Genomic DNA, 18,011 nt, shown 5'->3' with positions numbered 1-18,011 from the left:
GACAGACATTGCATGGAAGGAAGTCCGTAGTTACTGTGATGGAAAGCTGTCTGAGATCACACTTTTGAGGGAAAGAGTGAGTTACTCTCAAACCAGGAAAATCCAATATTTCTGTGGGGACAGAGGGTGGCAGGGTATAGAGGAGAAGCCAAACCCCTAACTCCATCTGCTTTTGAGCACCAAAGAAGAATCTAGAAGGACAGATATCAGTGTGCTAACTGGGGTCTGGGATAAAGGGAGAGATGGGGGAGAAAGTCACTTGCTACTTTGTATACTTTTCCTGGAGTACTTTTTATGACTACTTTTGGGGAATGACAAAAGGTTTTCTATGAGGATTCTGTAGAACCTATCACATAAAAATGACATTATAGGTCACCTAAGTCAAAGAGCTCCTGCTACATTGTGGAGCATGGCCTGGAGGGGCTGGGAAAGTTCTTAAAAGGACAGAGGGACCCACGGACATGGCCATGAGCACGGTGGGGACCAGCAGCTGAAACCTGCTGCCTCGGGCCGGTGGGGAGCCACAGGGAGGGCCGCCGCCGCCGCTTTCTGTAGTAAGTCTATCCTCAGTGCTTGCTTTTGGAATGACATGCCTAGTGGGCTGTGATGAAACGTGTTTTCTGAAAAGCCACCACGAATATCCCTTCCCAGGAGAGACCTATAGTGCAGTGACCCAGCACCCTCAGAAAGCAAAAACTTGAGCCACCTGGACAGACATGGACAGACCTTACCGGCCTGGCGCCGGGTGAGGAAAGCAGGCCGTGGAGGGACATGCACGATCCACCACCATTTGTGTGCAGGCGAAAACCTCACCAAAACCAGATTGTTTGGGATATCTGCATAGGCAATAGAGAATGAAGGCATCGCAGCTCTTAGCAGGGGGCCGTTTACCTCCCGGGGAGGGTAACACGGGGGCTCCTATGGCCTGTGATATCACGTTTAGAAATGTGTGCTGGGATGAGCGGCTTGGCCTCTCCAGGCTGCCAGTAGGGGCTCTCAAGTGCTGGGAGATGAAAAGCCCTTGACACAGCACCCAGCACGGAGCCAGCTCTGGCAAGCGGGCTCACACTGGCCGTCTTGGTGGTGTGGCCGATTTCCCACGTATCTGAGAGCACCCACCTTCTGGGGTCCTCTTCCAAGCCACTTGGACGCCAGCTAAGGCTCTGCCGACCTCCGCCGGCTACAGCATCTGGTCATCCATGTGGATTGGGGGGTACACTTGCCTTTATTCCAGGGGTGGGCAGTGAGCCACAGGCGGGCCCACGAGGACACGCCAGCTCTCTGGCCACAATACGGAGCATCCAGACATCAGAGTGAGGGATCGGGGACCTGGGCCAGGGGGACAGTGGCATTGTCCAGTCACGGCTGGGAGCAGATTCAATAGACAGGATGTGTCCATTGGCTGCATGTGGAGAGGGGCAGTCACACCCCCCTCCCCCACCTCACACCCTGCCACCTGGTTTTTGGTTTGGGTGAAGGGTATAGAGATGGGGTGGCAGGGTCCAGGAGAAAGAAGATGTCAGGGCGAAGGCAGGGGTGCTAAGTTCTGGACAAGCTGAATGAATGAAGTGAATTTTCTAGAACCTGGTGATCAGCTGATAGATTATGAGGAACTCCCCTCTCTGTAGCCCTGTGCCAGGCCCATTCCTGCTCTCCTAGGTGAGGGGCTAAACCCCCCGATGCCCTCCCGGCCATGCCCGTGCAGGTGGGCGTTGATGCCAGCTTCTGGGGACTTTGTTCCTAATTGGAGCTTAGCAGCCACAGCAGTGTCCCACTTCCCTCTCCATCATGACCTCCGACCGACTCTGATCAGTAAACCAAGAGGAACCAGTGCATCTGCGGAGATTGCTAGCCTGCAGCTCTGGGCAAAAGCATCCATTTCCCCCAAATGTTCATTTAGCCGAGGAAGCCTGTGGGGTGTGGGGCGCCCTCCTGGGGAGCTCGGTGACAGGCCGGGCTGGCCCGTCTCACGCCCTGCCTCATTCTGCAGGCTTGGCCTTTGCTGCTGTTTCTCATTTATGTGCTCACTTAACAAATACTTGTTGGGTGCCTGTTCCCAGGGTGCTGGGCTTCCTGTTAAGGGCTTGGGACATGGTCACGGGTCCCCGTCCCCATGGTGATCACAGTCCTGTGCAGGGTGTGGAAAAGCATTCTCATTAGCAGCAAGAAGGCAGAGGACCTGGAAGGGATAGGAAGTTTTCACTCGCCTAGGATTATCTCTGGCTGCTGGGGATGGGGGACAGAGACTGTAAGGACAAGCGAGGGACCACAGCTGGCATGATGGGAAGCTCCTCTTCTTGCCTGGGCCTGGATGTCCAGAGAAACGTGTCCCATGGGTGCCCCCTGGGAGATCCACACACTTCATCCCGTGGAAGCCTGGGGTTCTACCTCTTGTCTGAACTTGGGTGAGATAAGCCAGTTCACCCCAAATTTCTCAGGCTATCCCCCCAAACTGGAGTCTCCTGGCTCCCAGGGCTAGTTAACTTGTCCGATTGGGCAGCCCATAGGAGTTGCTCTTGAGAATGATGGCTTTGCTCCTGAGACCTGGTTGGAGGGTGACGGTGGAGCAGGGAAGGGAGGTTGTCCCCCTCCCTCCAGGGGGAGCCCTCCAGCCTCCCTCTGGATATTCTCTCACTTGGCAAGTCACCTGTAACAGAGGGTATCCTCTTCTGAGCTGCTGGCTCCCTGGGCAGCAGGTCAAACTTTTATTCTGAATCTTAGAGCTGATCCTGCCCCTGGGGAAGTTTCTACAGCAGTTTGTGTTGAGAAGAGAGTCGCATTGCTTTAAGGAGCAAAAGTATTTCATGAAGCCGAGGACTCTGGAGTCAGAAACTCTGGGCTTGCTCCCCAGTTTTTTCACCTGCCATCTGTGGGCCAACCACTACCTTGCTGCAGCTCAGTCTCTGCATCTAAAAAATGGGCCCAATAACAGTCCCTTCTCCAGATGGTGGTGTGAGCGCAGGACAAATGCATAAAAGCACTCAGCAAGGAGCCCGGCACTAAGAAAACCCACGATGAACATGGGCTCTGATTGTTGTCACATGTTTGCTCAACTGACCTTCATGGCAACTCTGAGAAGTGGACTTCGTGCCCATTTGACAGATGGGGAAACCGAGGTCATGAAACAAACAAGCAATGTACTCAGAGCAAGACCTCAGGCCTTTGTATTTTTTTATCTGTTCCATCGCTTTCCCCCCACAAAGTTATTAATGAGTATATGGTGGTTTACACTAAGCATCAACAAAGCTTTTCTGTAAAGGGTCGGCTAGGAAATGTGTGAGGTTTTGCAGGCCAGATGTCTCACTGTCCCTGCAGCAGGAAAGCAGCCACCAGTAAATGAACGGGCATGTCTGCGCTCCAGTAAAACAAGAGGCCTGGTGAATTGTAAATTTCATGTCATTTTCATGTGTCATGAAAGCTGCTCTTTTTTGGATTTTTTTTTTTTTTCAATGAGTTAGAAATAGAAAAACCATTCTAAGCTCAAAGTTTCGACAAAAACACTTGGTGGGCAGGACTTGGCCCACGGGCCTTAGTTCAGAGAACAGATTTGGAAGCCAGATGGCCCGGGTTTGAATCCTGAGCTCTACTACTTACTAGCCGGGTGGCCTCGTTTCTTAGCCTCTCTATGCCTCAGTTTCCTTTCATGCTGGTTTTGAAGAGTAACGGCATATGCGGTGTAGGCTATGGCGAGAAACACATGGGTCGGTTCTGTATTATGTACAATGATTTCATCAGATCCGCTCCATGTTACGTCTAAGTTAGCGCTACTCATTCTTCCTCAGGAATCACATGCCTGTGTTTTCCACACGAAGCTGAAAACAGTCCACTCCTCACCCCTGCTTATGATCTTGACCCCTTTTGTCCATTACCAGGAAGCACTTTTTCAGATGTGTTGTTACATGCCTTATAGCACTGCTTTAGGCATCTTGTTCAGGCTGATCAGATCACACTGTGCGTATTCATTGAGTCATTCAACAAACACAGCAGGGAACACAATGAATCCACATGCCTGCCTTCGAGGGCCTTGTATTCTAATTCGAGGAGACAGACATAAGTGGACCAGTGCTCCGCACAGGTGTGGTGGGTCAGTGGTGATCAGCTGGGGGAGTGCCCTTGACACACGGTGGTCTAGGTAGGTGACATCTGAACAGGGGCCTGGAGGAGCTCTCTCTGCAGCATGCTCTTGCCTTCAGCCCTATGTCCAAAGCCCTACTGATGGCTTTACACACAGATCTCCCTTGTCTTTTTCTAGAATCATCCAGTGTAGGCTTCCTTCATGGTCACTTCATCACGTCCCACATTGGTGGCCTACAGTAATTTCTTTCGATAACAAACAAAGTTGCAAGTAGCAACTCAACCTGCTCCCCTCCTGCATATGAGGGAGGCTTCTCCGGAACAGAGAACCACAAATTCGGGATCAAAGGGTGGTCACTACAAGTTCACAGAGGACGCCATCCCTCAGGGCCTTTGTGCCACCTGGGCCTCGTCTACTCCCCACCTGAAAGGCTCTTCTGCAATCTGACCCGAGTCATTCCTAGTTCCTTTCGCTGCCAGTCCCACCTTCTCCAGCCCTCTTGGGCTCTCAGCGCGTGTGCTGTATGATTCCTCTCTCATCGTCGCTGCCTATCTGTCCACCTTGCCATCAGGACCCTTTGTAGGGCATCTGGTCCTGGGAATAGTGACTCAGGACTGAGTCCTCAAAGGGCCTTATGAAGGAACGAGGGAAGGACTGTCACTTCTTCCCCAGCTGGGCCACCTAATGAAGCCACTAAGGCCTACACTGAACCCTAGTAGAGACATCTATCTCACTCCTCAGGCTGCTGGAGCACGGGCTCCCCGGCTCGGCCTCTGCTGAAAGCCCCAGCTCCCTCTGGCTCCCTCCCAACGCTCTGGCCCCCACTGCCTGTTGCCCGCCTTAGGTCTTAACCCTGGACCCGTGCCAGCTCTGACTCCAAAGGGCCCCCATCCCCTCTGTTCCCAGGCCTCCGCTAACAGGGGGCCAAGGAATCCTCCCACAAGCTCCTCTCATTCACAGGAGAGATGTGTCTGTGGCAGGAAACGGGTTGGAAAAACAGCCGCTGTGTGTCCCGTCATCAGCCCCAAAGGGACTCTGAGTGTCTCTGGATAACTTGATTACAGGGCTGCTCTGAGACCAGGCATGGACGTGGTGAGGAATTTTAACAAGGACAGGGTGGATTTTTCTAGGTTTTGGAGGATCTGCCTGTGCTGAGTCTAGGAGGAGGGAAGCAGTGGGTTCAGCCCCAAGACACTACAATTTGTATTTGTAGCTTATAAATCCCCTCACCAGCACTTTGGAATTAATTCACCTGGGAGGGGGTGGAGACCTGCCCTGTGCAGAGTGAGACACAGAGCAACGGTAGGGGGCGCTGTCCAGGTGATGTCACACGTGGTTTCTGCCACCAGGGCCTGAACTGACCAGACTCAGTGAGGGGACCCATCAGTAGTGATCCCCTGTCAAAGGGGGGGGGGAGGGATCCCCAAATGTGCTCGTGTTTCCAGAAGGGGAGTGGGATAGGGTGTTTTTAGGCCACGGAGCATCTGACAGCTTTCTTCTGTGGAAGCTTTTCATTTTCATATGGGTCTATTCTCAGCTGACGTTCCAGGGTCTGGCTGCCTGGCAGGGCTCCCAACCTGCCTATCTCTAGCACAGGAGTGGAGCCATGTGATTACAGCCCTTTGAAACACTGCTTCCCTCCCTGGGCACACTGATTGGTTCAGGGGCAGACATGTGACTCATCCAGAGCCAATGAGATGCAATGAGACTTGCTTGGAATCCTGGGAAGGAGATTCCCTTACTCTTAGCTGGGCAGGTGGGTGAGAGGACAGAGGGAGAGCCATGTTGCTACCGGGGCAGGGAAAGGGTGAGAGGGATGGAGAGGAAGGGTGGGGAGGGAGGCAGGGGAGTGACTGTAAATGGTGCTGGACAGAAGAAAACAGAGCTTACAGGAGAAGCCACCACCTAAAGATTTTGTTTTTGAGCTTCTGGATCCAGCTATATCTAATGCCATTACTGCTGGACCAGTTAAATTGGTGGGTCCGTTTCCTCTTCAGGTGAACCATTCTGAGTTGAGTTTCTGTTCCTAAGCGACTGAGAGAGGCCAGTCTGATTCAAGAAAGAATAAACCCTGTAGTTTCGGGCCCTCGGGGAAGGATCATGGACAAGAAGATGGAGAAGACTTGGATAAATTCAGGGCATGAGAGCACTAGTAAAAATTTGGAGATGGCTGTAATAACTGACAAGGCTGGTTTGCTTGAACTGGCTCCTACCGGGGATGCTGAAACAGGGGACAGGGCTGGCGTATGTGTGCATGTGTGTGTGTGCATGTGTGCATACCTGTGCTTTTACACGGTGCTGTGTTCTGGCTTTAACACATGTGCATCACTCCCCAGGTAACGACACACTCCACATCCTAGACTGTGAGCACTTGGGTCTTGGGTCTGTCTCTGCTCATCCTTGAACACCCAGCACCTGACACAGTGTCTGGCACAGAGCAGGCTCTCAACAAATAGTTGTTGAGTAACACAACCAAATCCAATTAGTCCACTTACGTGTATAATGGCTGTTTTGCGACACACAAAACGCCCAGCACGGCTGGGCCACCACAGGTGCTCAGTAAGTAGATGTGCACATTATTACTCATGCAGGGGTGTGCCCATTTTCCAGACTGGGGAATTGAGCCTCTTAGGAGTAGGGAGCATAACCAAGAAGGAAATGTAATGTGTGGAAGAGGGGCTCTGAATTCCAGTCCACTGCCTCCAAGAAGAGAAGCTCACTGAACAGTCCTGGGGGTGGGGGGTGGCAGCGGGCAGAAGAGCAGCACAGTGTGGCCCATCCAGGGGTCAGGTCTGGCCCTCAGGCAAACTCGATTCACTCAGGATGTTAGGAAAGTCTGAGTACGTTGCCAATATTTCAAAATCAGGAGCGTTCACAGGGAAAAATGCATACATTTGTAGCTTCTGCTGAAAAATCAGAAAACCTGGTCATCTTGGGCTCACCTTTATATGTGGGACTGACAGGTCTGATCTGAGTTGGCTGCCCCCTCTTAGATACATTTATCCACAGTCCCCACCATTCCCTACTGTCTCCCCTACTTCTCACTTGCCATCCAGTGTGTGTGACTGCCTGTCTCTGGGTCACTTCTGCCTGGGAGGGGGGGACCTTGTGTAGTGATTCAGAGGGAGATGAACTAAGGAGGACAGTCCCGAGGAATCGTCACCCTAACCCAGAGAGCCCTGTTTTGACAGTCAGCCAGGCCCAGGGCTAGTGGCAGTGGCAGTGGGGAAGGGAGAGGGAAGGGAAGAATGTTGGGGAGAAAGAATGGATCAAGAAAGCTGCAGGTGGATGCATGAGTTGGCTTTGAAGATTTAGTTGGGACAGGAATATTTGCTGGTCTCCAGATTTTTTTTTTTAAAGTTTTTTTTTTTTTTTTTAAATGGTAAGTTCAGATGATACATCACAGTCAGTCTCTTTTCCTCCTCCTCCTCCTCCTCCCTCCCCCCGCCTCATTTAAACCAAGAATCAGCAAACGATACCCCATGGGCCAAACCAGGGCCACTGTCTATTTTTATAAATAAAGTTTTATTGGCAGAAGCCATGCTTACTTGTTCACACATTACCTGTGGTGGCTTTTACACTACAGTGGGAGACTGAAGTACTTGCAACAGAGACTGTACGGTTTGTAAACTGTAAAATATTTAGTAAACGGTCCTCTACAGAGAGAGTTTGCTGTCCTGATCTGAGCTACTTTGTAGTGAGTATCACTGTATGGCAGGGGCTCTCGGATACTCTACGTGTATTAACTTAGGTGATGCTCAACAACCTTTCTGATAAGACTACAATGAATTGCCACTATACCCAGTGCAAGAGAGTAACGAAAAAGACAGGACCAGTGCTACTGATGAATGTGGAGGAACTGGAACCCTGTAACACTCCTGGCTGGGGCTGTCGGCTGGTTCAACCCCGGAACCCATCCTACGTCTCAGTGATTTGCCTCGCAGGTGTGTAACCAGAGGAGAAGACTACCTACGTCTGTGCAAAGCCGTGTGTTCACCACAGCCTCGTTCGTAACAGGCCCACCCTGTCCATCACGGGCTGCGCTGACTCACACCTGCCACCTGCACAACATCGCTACGTGGCAACGAGGGGATGCGCCACTGACGATGTGCAGGTGCGGGAGGACTGTCACAGGTGTCCCACCCCAAAGAGCCCATACCACATGATTCCATGGATGTGAGGTTCTAGAACAGGCAAATCCAGGCCATGGTGATGGAAGCTGGAACAGAGGTTACCTTGGGGTGGGACTTTTGACTGGGAAGGTGTACAAGGGAGCCTCTGGGGGCCGGAAATGCTTTATATCTTGACGCGGGTGGTGCACCCAAGCGTGAGCAGTCCCTGAGCTGTCCACATCTGATCTGTGTCCTCTGTCTCACATGAGACAAATCAGTAGGACTAGAAAAACTATGACATGGAGAACAAACAAAGACACTGAGGTACAACCACACAGCGGAATGTCACACGATGACAGTGAAGGTTCTACACGATCAGGGACAGCGGGGGGGGGGGTCTCAACGTGGGGGGAAGCCACAGGAGCTGGACACAGCAGTAACAGTGTCCTGCTGCCAGTCGGAGCCGAGGCTGTCCCCGTGGGAGGAGTTATGGGAGGGGACTTCTGGAGCCGGCGGTGACAGTCTGCTTCTTGTCCTCCCCGTGTGCTGCTGACGTGTGCCTATCTGGCTGTGAACATTCATCGGGCTGGACTGTCCGTACGCACACTTTCCGTAGGAACACCCTGCTTGGCCATCCTGTGACCATTTCTCTCCGACACAGACTATTATTTGAGAGATGCACACATGGAGATACAGCGGCTGCTCGAGGTCCCTCACGGAAGTAAAGGTCACCAGCCCCCGAAGCCAGGCAGTTAAGCTCCCGTGTCACGCTCCTGACTGTCCCCCAGCCAGGGACAGGCAGGACTTACCTTGGAGTAGTCAAAGCCGTGCTTCTCCTTCACCCCGTTCCGGCAGAGCGTGTAGTTATAAAAACGGGAGTTTTTAAGAAGGCCGACCCACTCCTTCCAGCCCGGCGGCACGTAGGAACCGTTGTACTCATTAAGATACTTTCCGAAGAAAGCTGGAGGGGGAGAAGGATCAGGAGGCCACGTGAGAAAGCAGAGAGCATAGGTCTCCTCCGTTCCCGGCCACTGTGTCCCCAGGGTACGAAAACAGTGTTACCCTCTGAGCCTCCTTCTCAAATGCGTTTAGAGGTGTAAGATAAAATATATAGGATGATAGAGAAAATAAGTTATTCTGAAATACGGTTATCTAACTGTTAAGAGAATCTGCCGTATAGTAACGCCCTTTCAAAAAAGATGTTAGCTTGCAAAGAGTAGTAATTTCAAAGAAGCGATAACTGAAAAGAGTTTATTTTGTGATCTCTGCCCCCCTGCTGTGGAATATTATCATATCATTGATTGCTCCGGACGACAAAATTGCACACTCCTGTGCTATGGTTCATGTCCTACCTTCCTAATGGAAGCCGACGCTAAGCGATGGTGTAGTTTCATAAAAATAAGGACGCGATTCTTTCCCACTCAAGCTGATGGGCTCCGTGAAGTCCGTCTACGGCACGGTGAGTGGAATGGCTAGTATAGACCATGAACGATACCAACTGTTGCTGGGGGTTGGAGCAACTGGCCCCCGATATACCTGCCAGGGGACGTGCAGACTGGACCATCTCCAGGGAGGCCCTGACCGGCAGACTCCGCTAACCTTGAACTCACTCCTACCTTCTGACCCGGTAATTCGAATCCTGGGCATTGACTCAGCAGGAAGGCATTCCTTCATTCCCGAAGCCGTGTGCAGCACTGTTCATGAGAGCCAGTAACCAGAAACAAGGCAGACGCCCATCAGCAAAAGCATGGTTGAAGACCCCACTGGCTAGGTGCAGAGGGGAACGAATACCGCTCCAGAAGGAGACAGGACCAACCGCTGCCACGCCCAGTAACAGAGGCTAATCCCGTTAAGAGAAATAAACCAGAGATAAAAGAATGCTGTACGATCTCACTCACAGGATGTTCCTAGAGAGCCAAAACCCGATCTATGGTGTTGAAGAACAAAGTAGGGGTTCTCGCTGGGCATGGGGGGTGCTGCTTGGGGGACAGGCTCTTTCTGTCTCCTGCCGAAACCCCACTGGGCTGGACAACCGCGCATCTCCACATTCGCCTTTCACACCAGCGACAGGGCATACGTAAGGAAAATCACCCGGGTTCCCCTCGAAGGAGATGTATCCCCAAACTCTGCAGGCGAGGAGGTAACACACCAGATCTTTATGGTACTTTCTTGTTCTTTTTGCTTCTCCATGAGCAAGGATGATTTTTAATAATTATAACCTATAAGGCTATTTTGAAGAAATGGAAAAATCTGTGAGAGTTTTTGCAGAGACAGAGGCCCTGCGCCAGCGCTCTCCTTTGGATGAGGATGCTGGGGCTCGGAGACGTGCGGGAGACGGTGCTGAGAGCTCGAGAATGGGAGAGTTCCAGACTGCTGAAGGAGCGAAAGAGACGGTGCCAGCAAGAGCGCTTAGCACCACGCCTGGCAAACTGGGAGTGTTCAGTGGGCGCCAGTTCAGAGCCCAAGATGAGAAGAGACAGACAGGGGAGGTGAACATCCGTAGAGGGAGGAGTGGACTGGGGCGGGGCTCTGATGCCAGCAGAGGATGAGACGGTTCCCTCTACCTGGAACCTTCGAGAAAGCATAGAGAGCTGCCTTGGGGTCTGGGCGGAGAGGGTGGGGATGGAGTGGGAGCCCTCCATGGGGGTTTTCCTGGAGGCCCGGCAGGTAACCGGCACCGCCTGGGAGTGGGAAGCCCCTTTAGGACCCAAGCAGCCATGTCCGAATCTCCATAGCACAGGGCAGAGGGCAGCACAGGCATCCAATTCTCCCCTGGCATGCAGGGCCAGGAGGGAAGTTGGAAGCGGAGGAAACACCTCCTGGAAGGATCTAGGTGCCAGAGGAGGTGAAAATAGGAAGAGGGAGTCCTGAGCAGCTTCAGGTTAAGGCCCAGGGTGGGGCATCCCTTGGCGTGGGAGAGCAAAGCCAGGCCAGAGAGGACCTTGGCATTCTGAGGGTGAGGGAAACTGGCCGCCCGCCTCTGAGTCTCGGGGAACGTCCACTATCCAGGCGGCGGGTGCCTGGCTGGGTGTCGGGGCGTGAGGACTGAGATGAAGCCGGAGTAAGGGGCAGCAGCATGCCAGCACAGGGCCAGCGGAAGGCCTGACTCCCCTCTCGGGAACACTGCAGATTCAAACTGCTGCACTCGTCCTCTGTAAGTAGAGGGGCTCAGCCGGGAGCGGTTTCGCCCCTTAGGGGACACATGGCAATGTCTGCAGACATTTCTGGTTTTGACAGGTTGGGGTGGGACACGCCGCAGGCGTCCAGGGGGTGGGGGGCCAGGGATGCCGCTCAACACGCCACAGTGGTCAGGATGGCCCACCGCGGAGCATCACCATCCCGTGTAGAAGATCAACAGTCTGCCGGTGAGAAACCCTGCCACTTGTACGCCCCTCTCTTCCGCAGAAGAACCATGTAGGGAGGGCTAGAGAAGCCCCTAGAGATCAAGTCCAGTCCAGGAAACAAGACCTACTAAGCCTCAATGACCTTACTCCTCACATTTGGTGTGTCTCTCTGTATGTAAGGGGCTCCACTCTGGTAACACTTCTGGTCTCCCTCCTCTCTCCTGTTCCTCCTCCTTGGGGAAGAATGACAAACAGCAGGGGTCAGCAAACATTTCCTGTGAAGGCCCAGATAGTAAATGTTGGAGGCTTTGTGGGCCAGATGGTTTCTAGTGCAACTATTCAATAGTTGTAGAAAACAGTCACAGACAATACATAAACAAGTGGGCGTGGCTCTGTGCCAATAAAACTTTATTTACAAAAACAGATGGAGGGCCTGATGAGTAAAACGACTGGTGATGGTGGGGGGGATATTAAGGAAATAATAAATCGGTGTGCCCATCCATGGTAAAAATCAGGATGGCAGCACGATGAAACTGCTCTATTTGGGGGTAAGACTGCCTGGGCATATATGGATTCATATATCAACAACTATTAAACCCCAATGGTATGCCAGGAGCGGTCCCAGGCAATAGCAACAGTGAATGAGGCCACCAGGGTCCCTGCCCTCCTGGGGTGGAGATTCAGGTGGGGGACTGTGACAAAAAAGGGTGGTGCTGTTGGTAAAAACAGCGATGCAAGAAAAAAAGGATGGGGTTGCAAGCAAGGGGCCAGAGCTGGGCCCCTGGAGGCACCGCTGGGTTGAGTGGTCAGGGAAGGCCGCTGAGGAGTGATGAGAATGAGTCAGGGGAACAGGAGTACAAGGGAAACTGCTCCAGACAGAGGTGATATCAAGTGCAAAGGTCCTGAGGCAGGAACAAGCTTGGGGGCATTTGAGGATCACAGGGAGGCCAGTGAGGGAGAGAGAAGATGATGTTATAGGTAGAGGGATGAGATCATGAGAAGAAACAACAGGGGGCATGGTGGGGAAACGTAAAAGAGTCCACAAGTCCCCTGAAATATTAAGCATCAGAGTTTGCATTTTCCTGGAATTGGGACATTCTGAAAGGAACCCAAGACCACAGGTAATTTCAGAAAGATGAATGAAAGAAAGCCCAGGAGAAAAGGCGCTCTGAATGCCCTGCTGGGGAAACTGGGTTCTCTCCCGGGTCTCCCAAATCTGGCTGGTGAGTCTACAGTTTGTCCCCAAAGATCTGGACCATGGTCTTCCCGAAAAATGTGCAACTCAGAATGCTACAGAGTTTCAGTCTTGGCTGCAGCTGGTGGGATAACTCTTTTTTGGGGGGGTGACAAGTGGGGCACCTTGAGAAGCCCACCCCTGCCCATTATCACCCAATGCCACAGGCATCAAAGTGTCTGTGGCGATTTCCTCTGCTGGAGTCCCCCCTTTCACATTTCTCTCCTCTCTCCAACCCCCAACCCTTAAAAAAAATCCCGAAAGAGTTGATTATTCAGGCTCCACAAGACCCCAGAACACAGGGCTTCAGTCAAAGGCTTTTAGTGCCAAATTAGATTTTGCTCTCATTTGATTAGATTTCCCCAAGCAGTTTTTAAAATGGTTATTTCGGCACCAGTTGAGGTGGGAGGCAGCAAATTAGCGTGGGCCCCAGGGGCTCTAGGGCTGGGAGATACAGCCAGGAGAATGAGCTGGAATTAAAATCAAGATTAAAAATACAGCCATGTCGTGGCTGAAGCCCGGAGTCACTGAGCTTCCGTGTCTGGGACGCTGCAAAAGTGAGAGCAGCAACCCGAGGGCTGGTGCGGGGGAGGAACAACTTGGCAGGCAGATTAAGAGGAATTAAATGCCAGGCCAGGAAAGGCCACTGATAATGTGCTGGCTGGCGCTGCCCCTAGGGAGAAGGCTGGCATCAACTAAAAGGACGGAGTATTCACTGCCGCCCGTGCGCCAGGCACGGGGTGGAGATTTCCACCTGGCAGTGGAGACTTGTGTTTCGCCTGCTTGGTCCCGACTGTGGTCCTGTGGGTGCCACCACTTCCTGACTTAAGTACACATGCGCTGACCTTCAGACCCGGGGATGCACGTAGAATCTCAGCTGGACCAATCAGACCACTACATTCCCCTGGCTCTGTCATTGGTTCAGGGCCAGGCATGTGACCCAAATTGGGCCAATGAGAGTGAGCCCTGGGATTTTTAGGGAGGTACTGGAAAAGAGAAGTTCTTCCAATGGGCTCAAAGCTGAAGGGATAGAAACCCGAAGCTGCTGGCAGCCATCTTGTCACCAAGAGGGGACAGTCTATATGAACGTGAAGTAGCATGGAAGAGAGCAGCAGTGAAGGGGGTGGGAGGGAGGAAGGAGAGAGAGATGACTAGAGAAAGACACTAGTTTGAGTCCCTGCGTCTACTCTTACCTGAAGCCAACCTTCATGCTAGCATTTTCTGTTCTATTAGTGATTCCTAGTCAGGGGACATGGGGGCACCGGGGACATTTTTGGTTGTCACATCTAGTGGATAGATGCCAGGGATACTGGTAAACATGCTATAGTGCACAGGACAGCCCCCCTAGGACAAAGAATTATCTGTCTCCAAATGTCAGCAGTGCCAAGTTGAGAAAGCCTGGGTTACGTCAACCAATAAATCCCATCACGCCACTTTTGGTTGTTGTTATTTGCTTAACTCGGTCTGAGTTGAGCTCTTTCACTTGCCGTGAAAAGGCCCAAGGAAAAGATGATGAGATGCTTAGTGGAGAGTGGGGTTTGGCAAACCAAATCCGGGCTGCCACCTGCGTTTGTGACAACTTTCACTGGGACGAGGCCACACCCATTCATTTACATATTGTTATGAAATATGTAAATTACACAGTGCAGAGTGGAGAGACTGCAACAGAGACCACGTGGCTATACATCCAAAATATTACTATGTGGCCCGTTGCAGGAAGACTTTTCCAACCCTCGGAGTTATGAACAAAATTCTTCGTGTGGGGTGAGGGATCCCCCAGGGATTTGAAGCAGGGCTGGGTTTAACCCACAGGAAGTGGGGCCGGTTATTAAGAAGTGGACTCTGAAGTGGGTCACAGCAGCGAGGGGGGTCCACAGTGCAAAGGAATGAGCCGACGCCGGCACAGCATGGACAGGACAGAGCAGCTGATCACAGGCCATCTTTGCCTTGCAGGGTCTTCATACGCACAAATATTGGTTTCCACAGTTGAGCTGAATGCTTCTGGCTTAGCTCGCCTGGTACGTGGCCCGTAATTTTGCATGGAGCACAGACCGCGCTACTGGCTCTCCAGTAAAGCAACCACTATGTGAGTAACAGATGCACATCAGGACCAGTGGCCCAGCACATGGCTGCTGGCACAGCCTATGGGTGACCTGTCCCCGTGCATCCATGACTCAGTTCATGCACAGACACCAAAGCGGGTGGCTGGGCTGTCTCCTTGTCTCCTGACGATTACTCTCTGAGATATGTTACAAAAGTGGATTGGGGAAGGGGAGAAATGGCCAAGAAATATTAAAGTGCAACCAAGAAACGAAAAGCTAGCTGGCATGGAAAGGCGAGGGGCAGGTAGAAGGATTTGGAGAAGATACACACAGCGTGGGAAGCCCTCAATTCGCAGCCCAATGGCTCCATTGGGGATATAAATGAGGAAACGTGATCATGACAGAAAGGATCAACATGTACCAAAGCAGGTGACGCTGGCAAAACCACTCCACACTAAAGGGGCTCCAGGAGCTAGGTTGCCACGCTGAACACTGTGTGTCCTTGGGCAGTGAATTGAATCTCCTGATGCCTCAGTTTTTCCGCTTACAACATGGGGATAATGACAGTGTCTATCTCATGGGCTGCTGTAAGAACCGACAGACATACACGGGCACACCCTATCTTATCCCCCTGTCACTTTCCTGAGCTTCACAGACACGGCGTGGCTTACAAACTGAAGGTTTATGGGGCCCAGTGTCCAGCAAGCCTCATGACGCTCTTTTTCCAACAGCATTTGCTCACTCTGTGTCATCGTTTGCCATATTTGCCATATCGCGTCTCTGTGCCATATTCTTGCCATATTTCAAACTTTTTCATTATTATTATATTTGTTACGGTGATCTGTGATTACGACACACTGGAGGCTCAGATGATGGTTGGCCATAAAATAAAATAGCATTTTTTAGCAATTAAGTATTTTTAAATTAAGGTATGTGCATTTTTTAAAGACATAATTCTATCTCACACTTAATGGACCACAGTATTATGTAAACATAACTTTTATATGCACTGGGAAAGCAAAAAAAAAAATTCATTTGACTTGCTTTATTGCGATATTTGCTTTGCTGTGGCGGCCTGGCATGGAACCCATGACATCTTTGGGATGTGCCTGTTCTTAGACCTGGCACAGCAATGATGCCGGCTAAGTGTTGGTTCATTATGACCAATGGGTCCCCCTTCCTAGCTACTTCTTGCTCTGCTCATACCTTATTTAATAAAGTACCCACAGAGACGGATGTCAATCCACCTCCTCCCACCTCCTACTCTGGGGGGACTGTTAACACCCAAGTCCTTTTGAAACCCTCCCTCTTGGTCCTGCTGGCTCATGCAGGCAGCCCTTTGCAGAAAGCTCCGTGTGCCTGTCCCCCTCCTGGCTGCTTTCTCCATTTGTCTAAGTTAAGCGCTGCTGGGGAGTCATTCCGAGTCTGATGGGAGAAGCAGGCCCTTCTGTTATCTCTCCGAGCCCTGAATCTAACTGAAATTGCCTTATACTAATCGCATTTGTGGTCTCTGAAAGCTGGGTCTTGCAGTGACTGGTGACTCAGATTAGCTGGAGGTAAACCCGGCAGAGGAGGGCAGATGGAGGCATCATCTTGGGTCCCGGGGAGATGGAGGGTTTGCGCAACTGGAAACAAACTGGAATCCTGGGGCTATGTCTCCATGCTGGAGAGCAGATCTGGCTGGGATGGGTGACCGTGTTGTCCTAAACATCGGGGCAGCCATGAGTTACTTCTCTGGGTGACACCGGAGGCGATGTGGGAAAACAGTCAAGAGTGTGTCTCTGCAGCTAGACTCTCCTGGTGCGTCACCTCCTGGTCACGGAATGGAGAGTGACTTCACCCCCCTGTGCCTTGGTGGGCAGCCGTGGGAGTAAGCCACTGCCTGCTGTCACATGGAGGGAAGGGGAAGGAACTGGCATGGGTAAGGAGCGTGAAACAGGACCTGGCACGGCCTAAGAGCCTAGGAAGTGGCACCCGGTGGGGTGCACAGCACCCAGGGCCAGCGGGCAGCCTTCTCCCTCCCATCAAGGGCCATCTGGATGGAACTACGAGCAGGGCTGTTTTAAGGACACTGGCATCTCTCAACACGCATTAACCCCCTCCCCCATCTCCACCCACATCCTGCATTAGCGATAATGGATAAATAACTAAGAACCAACATATCCCAGAGTTGACTAGTTGAATCAGGCTACATTTTGGTATTTATGTTCAAAAAGAAGAAGTTCACTAAATATTTATTCACTTTGATTTGGCATTTCCTCCATATTTTGGAACCAATATAGCCACACATGCATGAACACACACACACACACACACACACACATTTTCCTGCAGGTAGCCCCTGGGAAGCCACAGCCACTCACCCTCATTCTTCCCAAATACAAAGGTCCCAACTGTCAATCAAGGTGCCCTAAGGGGTGGGTGTATGGCTGAGCTTGGCCAATCAGACTCTACTCTGGGACTTTGAATCCGAGCTAGGAAACTCAGAGGCAGAAAAATGGTTGGGGTTTTGTAAGACGCCCCTGAGGAGACAGCTGCTCAAAAGCTGTAAACTGGGGGCGCCTGGGTGGCTCAGTCAGTCAAGCATCCTGCTCTTGGTTTCGGCTCAGGTCACGAGCTCATGGGTCATGAGACTGACCCTGCGTCGGGCTCTGCACTCACAGGGAATCTGCTTGAAGATTCTCTCCCTCTGCTCCTCCCCTCACGTGTGCTCATTCTCTCTCTCTAAAATAAGTAAATCTTTAAGAAAATTGTGAAAAAAAAATGCTGCATCCTGAATCCTCAGACCCAGTGTTTGGCAAGACCATCAGGGTGTTTAAAGTCCCCAAAGTCATAGGAATGTGTCTTGTTTCTTCATCCTCATTTCCTTGCTCACAGTGGAAATGACCTTCCCCTGATCTGGCTGACCCCCCCTTTAGCCTTCCCAAAGCCTAGTTATCCCCAAACGGCCAGGAGGACCCTCTGAACCCAGGACCATTCTTGCCATCCCCCTTTGGTGACCTGTCCACCTGTCCTGCTACCTCAGCCAGTGTCTCCCACCCGTTCCCCCCCTCTGCTCACTCTCTCCTAGCCATTCCAGGCCTCCTGCTCCTTAAAACACACCACAGTCACTCTACCTCAGGGCATTTGCACCTGTTCTTCTCTCTTCCTCACACGCGGGCTTCTCCCCTCTCACACGGACTGGCTCCTTCTCACTGTGATGTC

General features: G+C 51.8%; 1 protein-coding gene across 3 annotated transcripts in view; it reads right to left on the bottom strand.

Annotated features, from left to right (window-relative positions):
- The window catches only part of SULF2 (sulfatase 2), a 112,605-nt gene that overhangs the window by 29,135 nt on the left and 65,459 nt on the right, over positions 1–18,011 (bottom strand). For all 3 annotated transcript variants that reach the window (XM_044262887.1, XM_044262886.1, XM_044262885.1), the window contains exon 4: positions 8,997–9,148. In XM_044262887.1, coding sequence (XP_044118822.1) covers positions 8,997–9,148 — 152 coding nt within the window. The remainder of the gene's footprint in view (positions 1–8,996; positions 9,149–18,011) is intronic.

The sequence above is a fragment of the Neovison vison genome, chromosome 8 (assembly GCF_020171115.1).
Source record: "Neovison vison isolate M4711 chromosome 8, ASM_NN_V1, whole genome shotgun sequence".
Taxonomy (NCBI): Eukaryota; Metazoa; Chordata; class Mammalia; order Carnivora; family Mustelidae; genus Neogale; species Neogale vison.
This window is presented reverse-complemented; position numbering and strand designations above follow the sequence as displayed.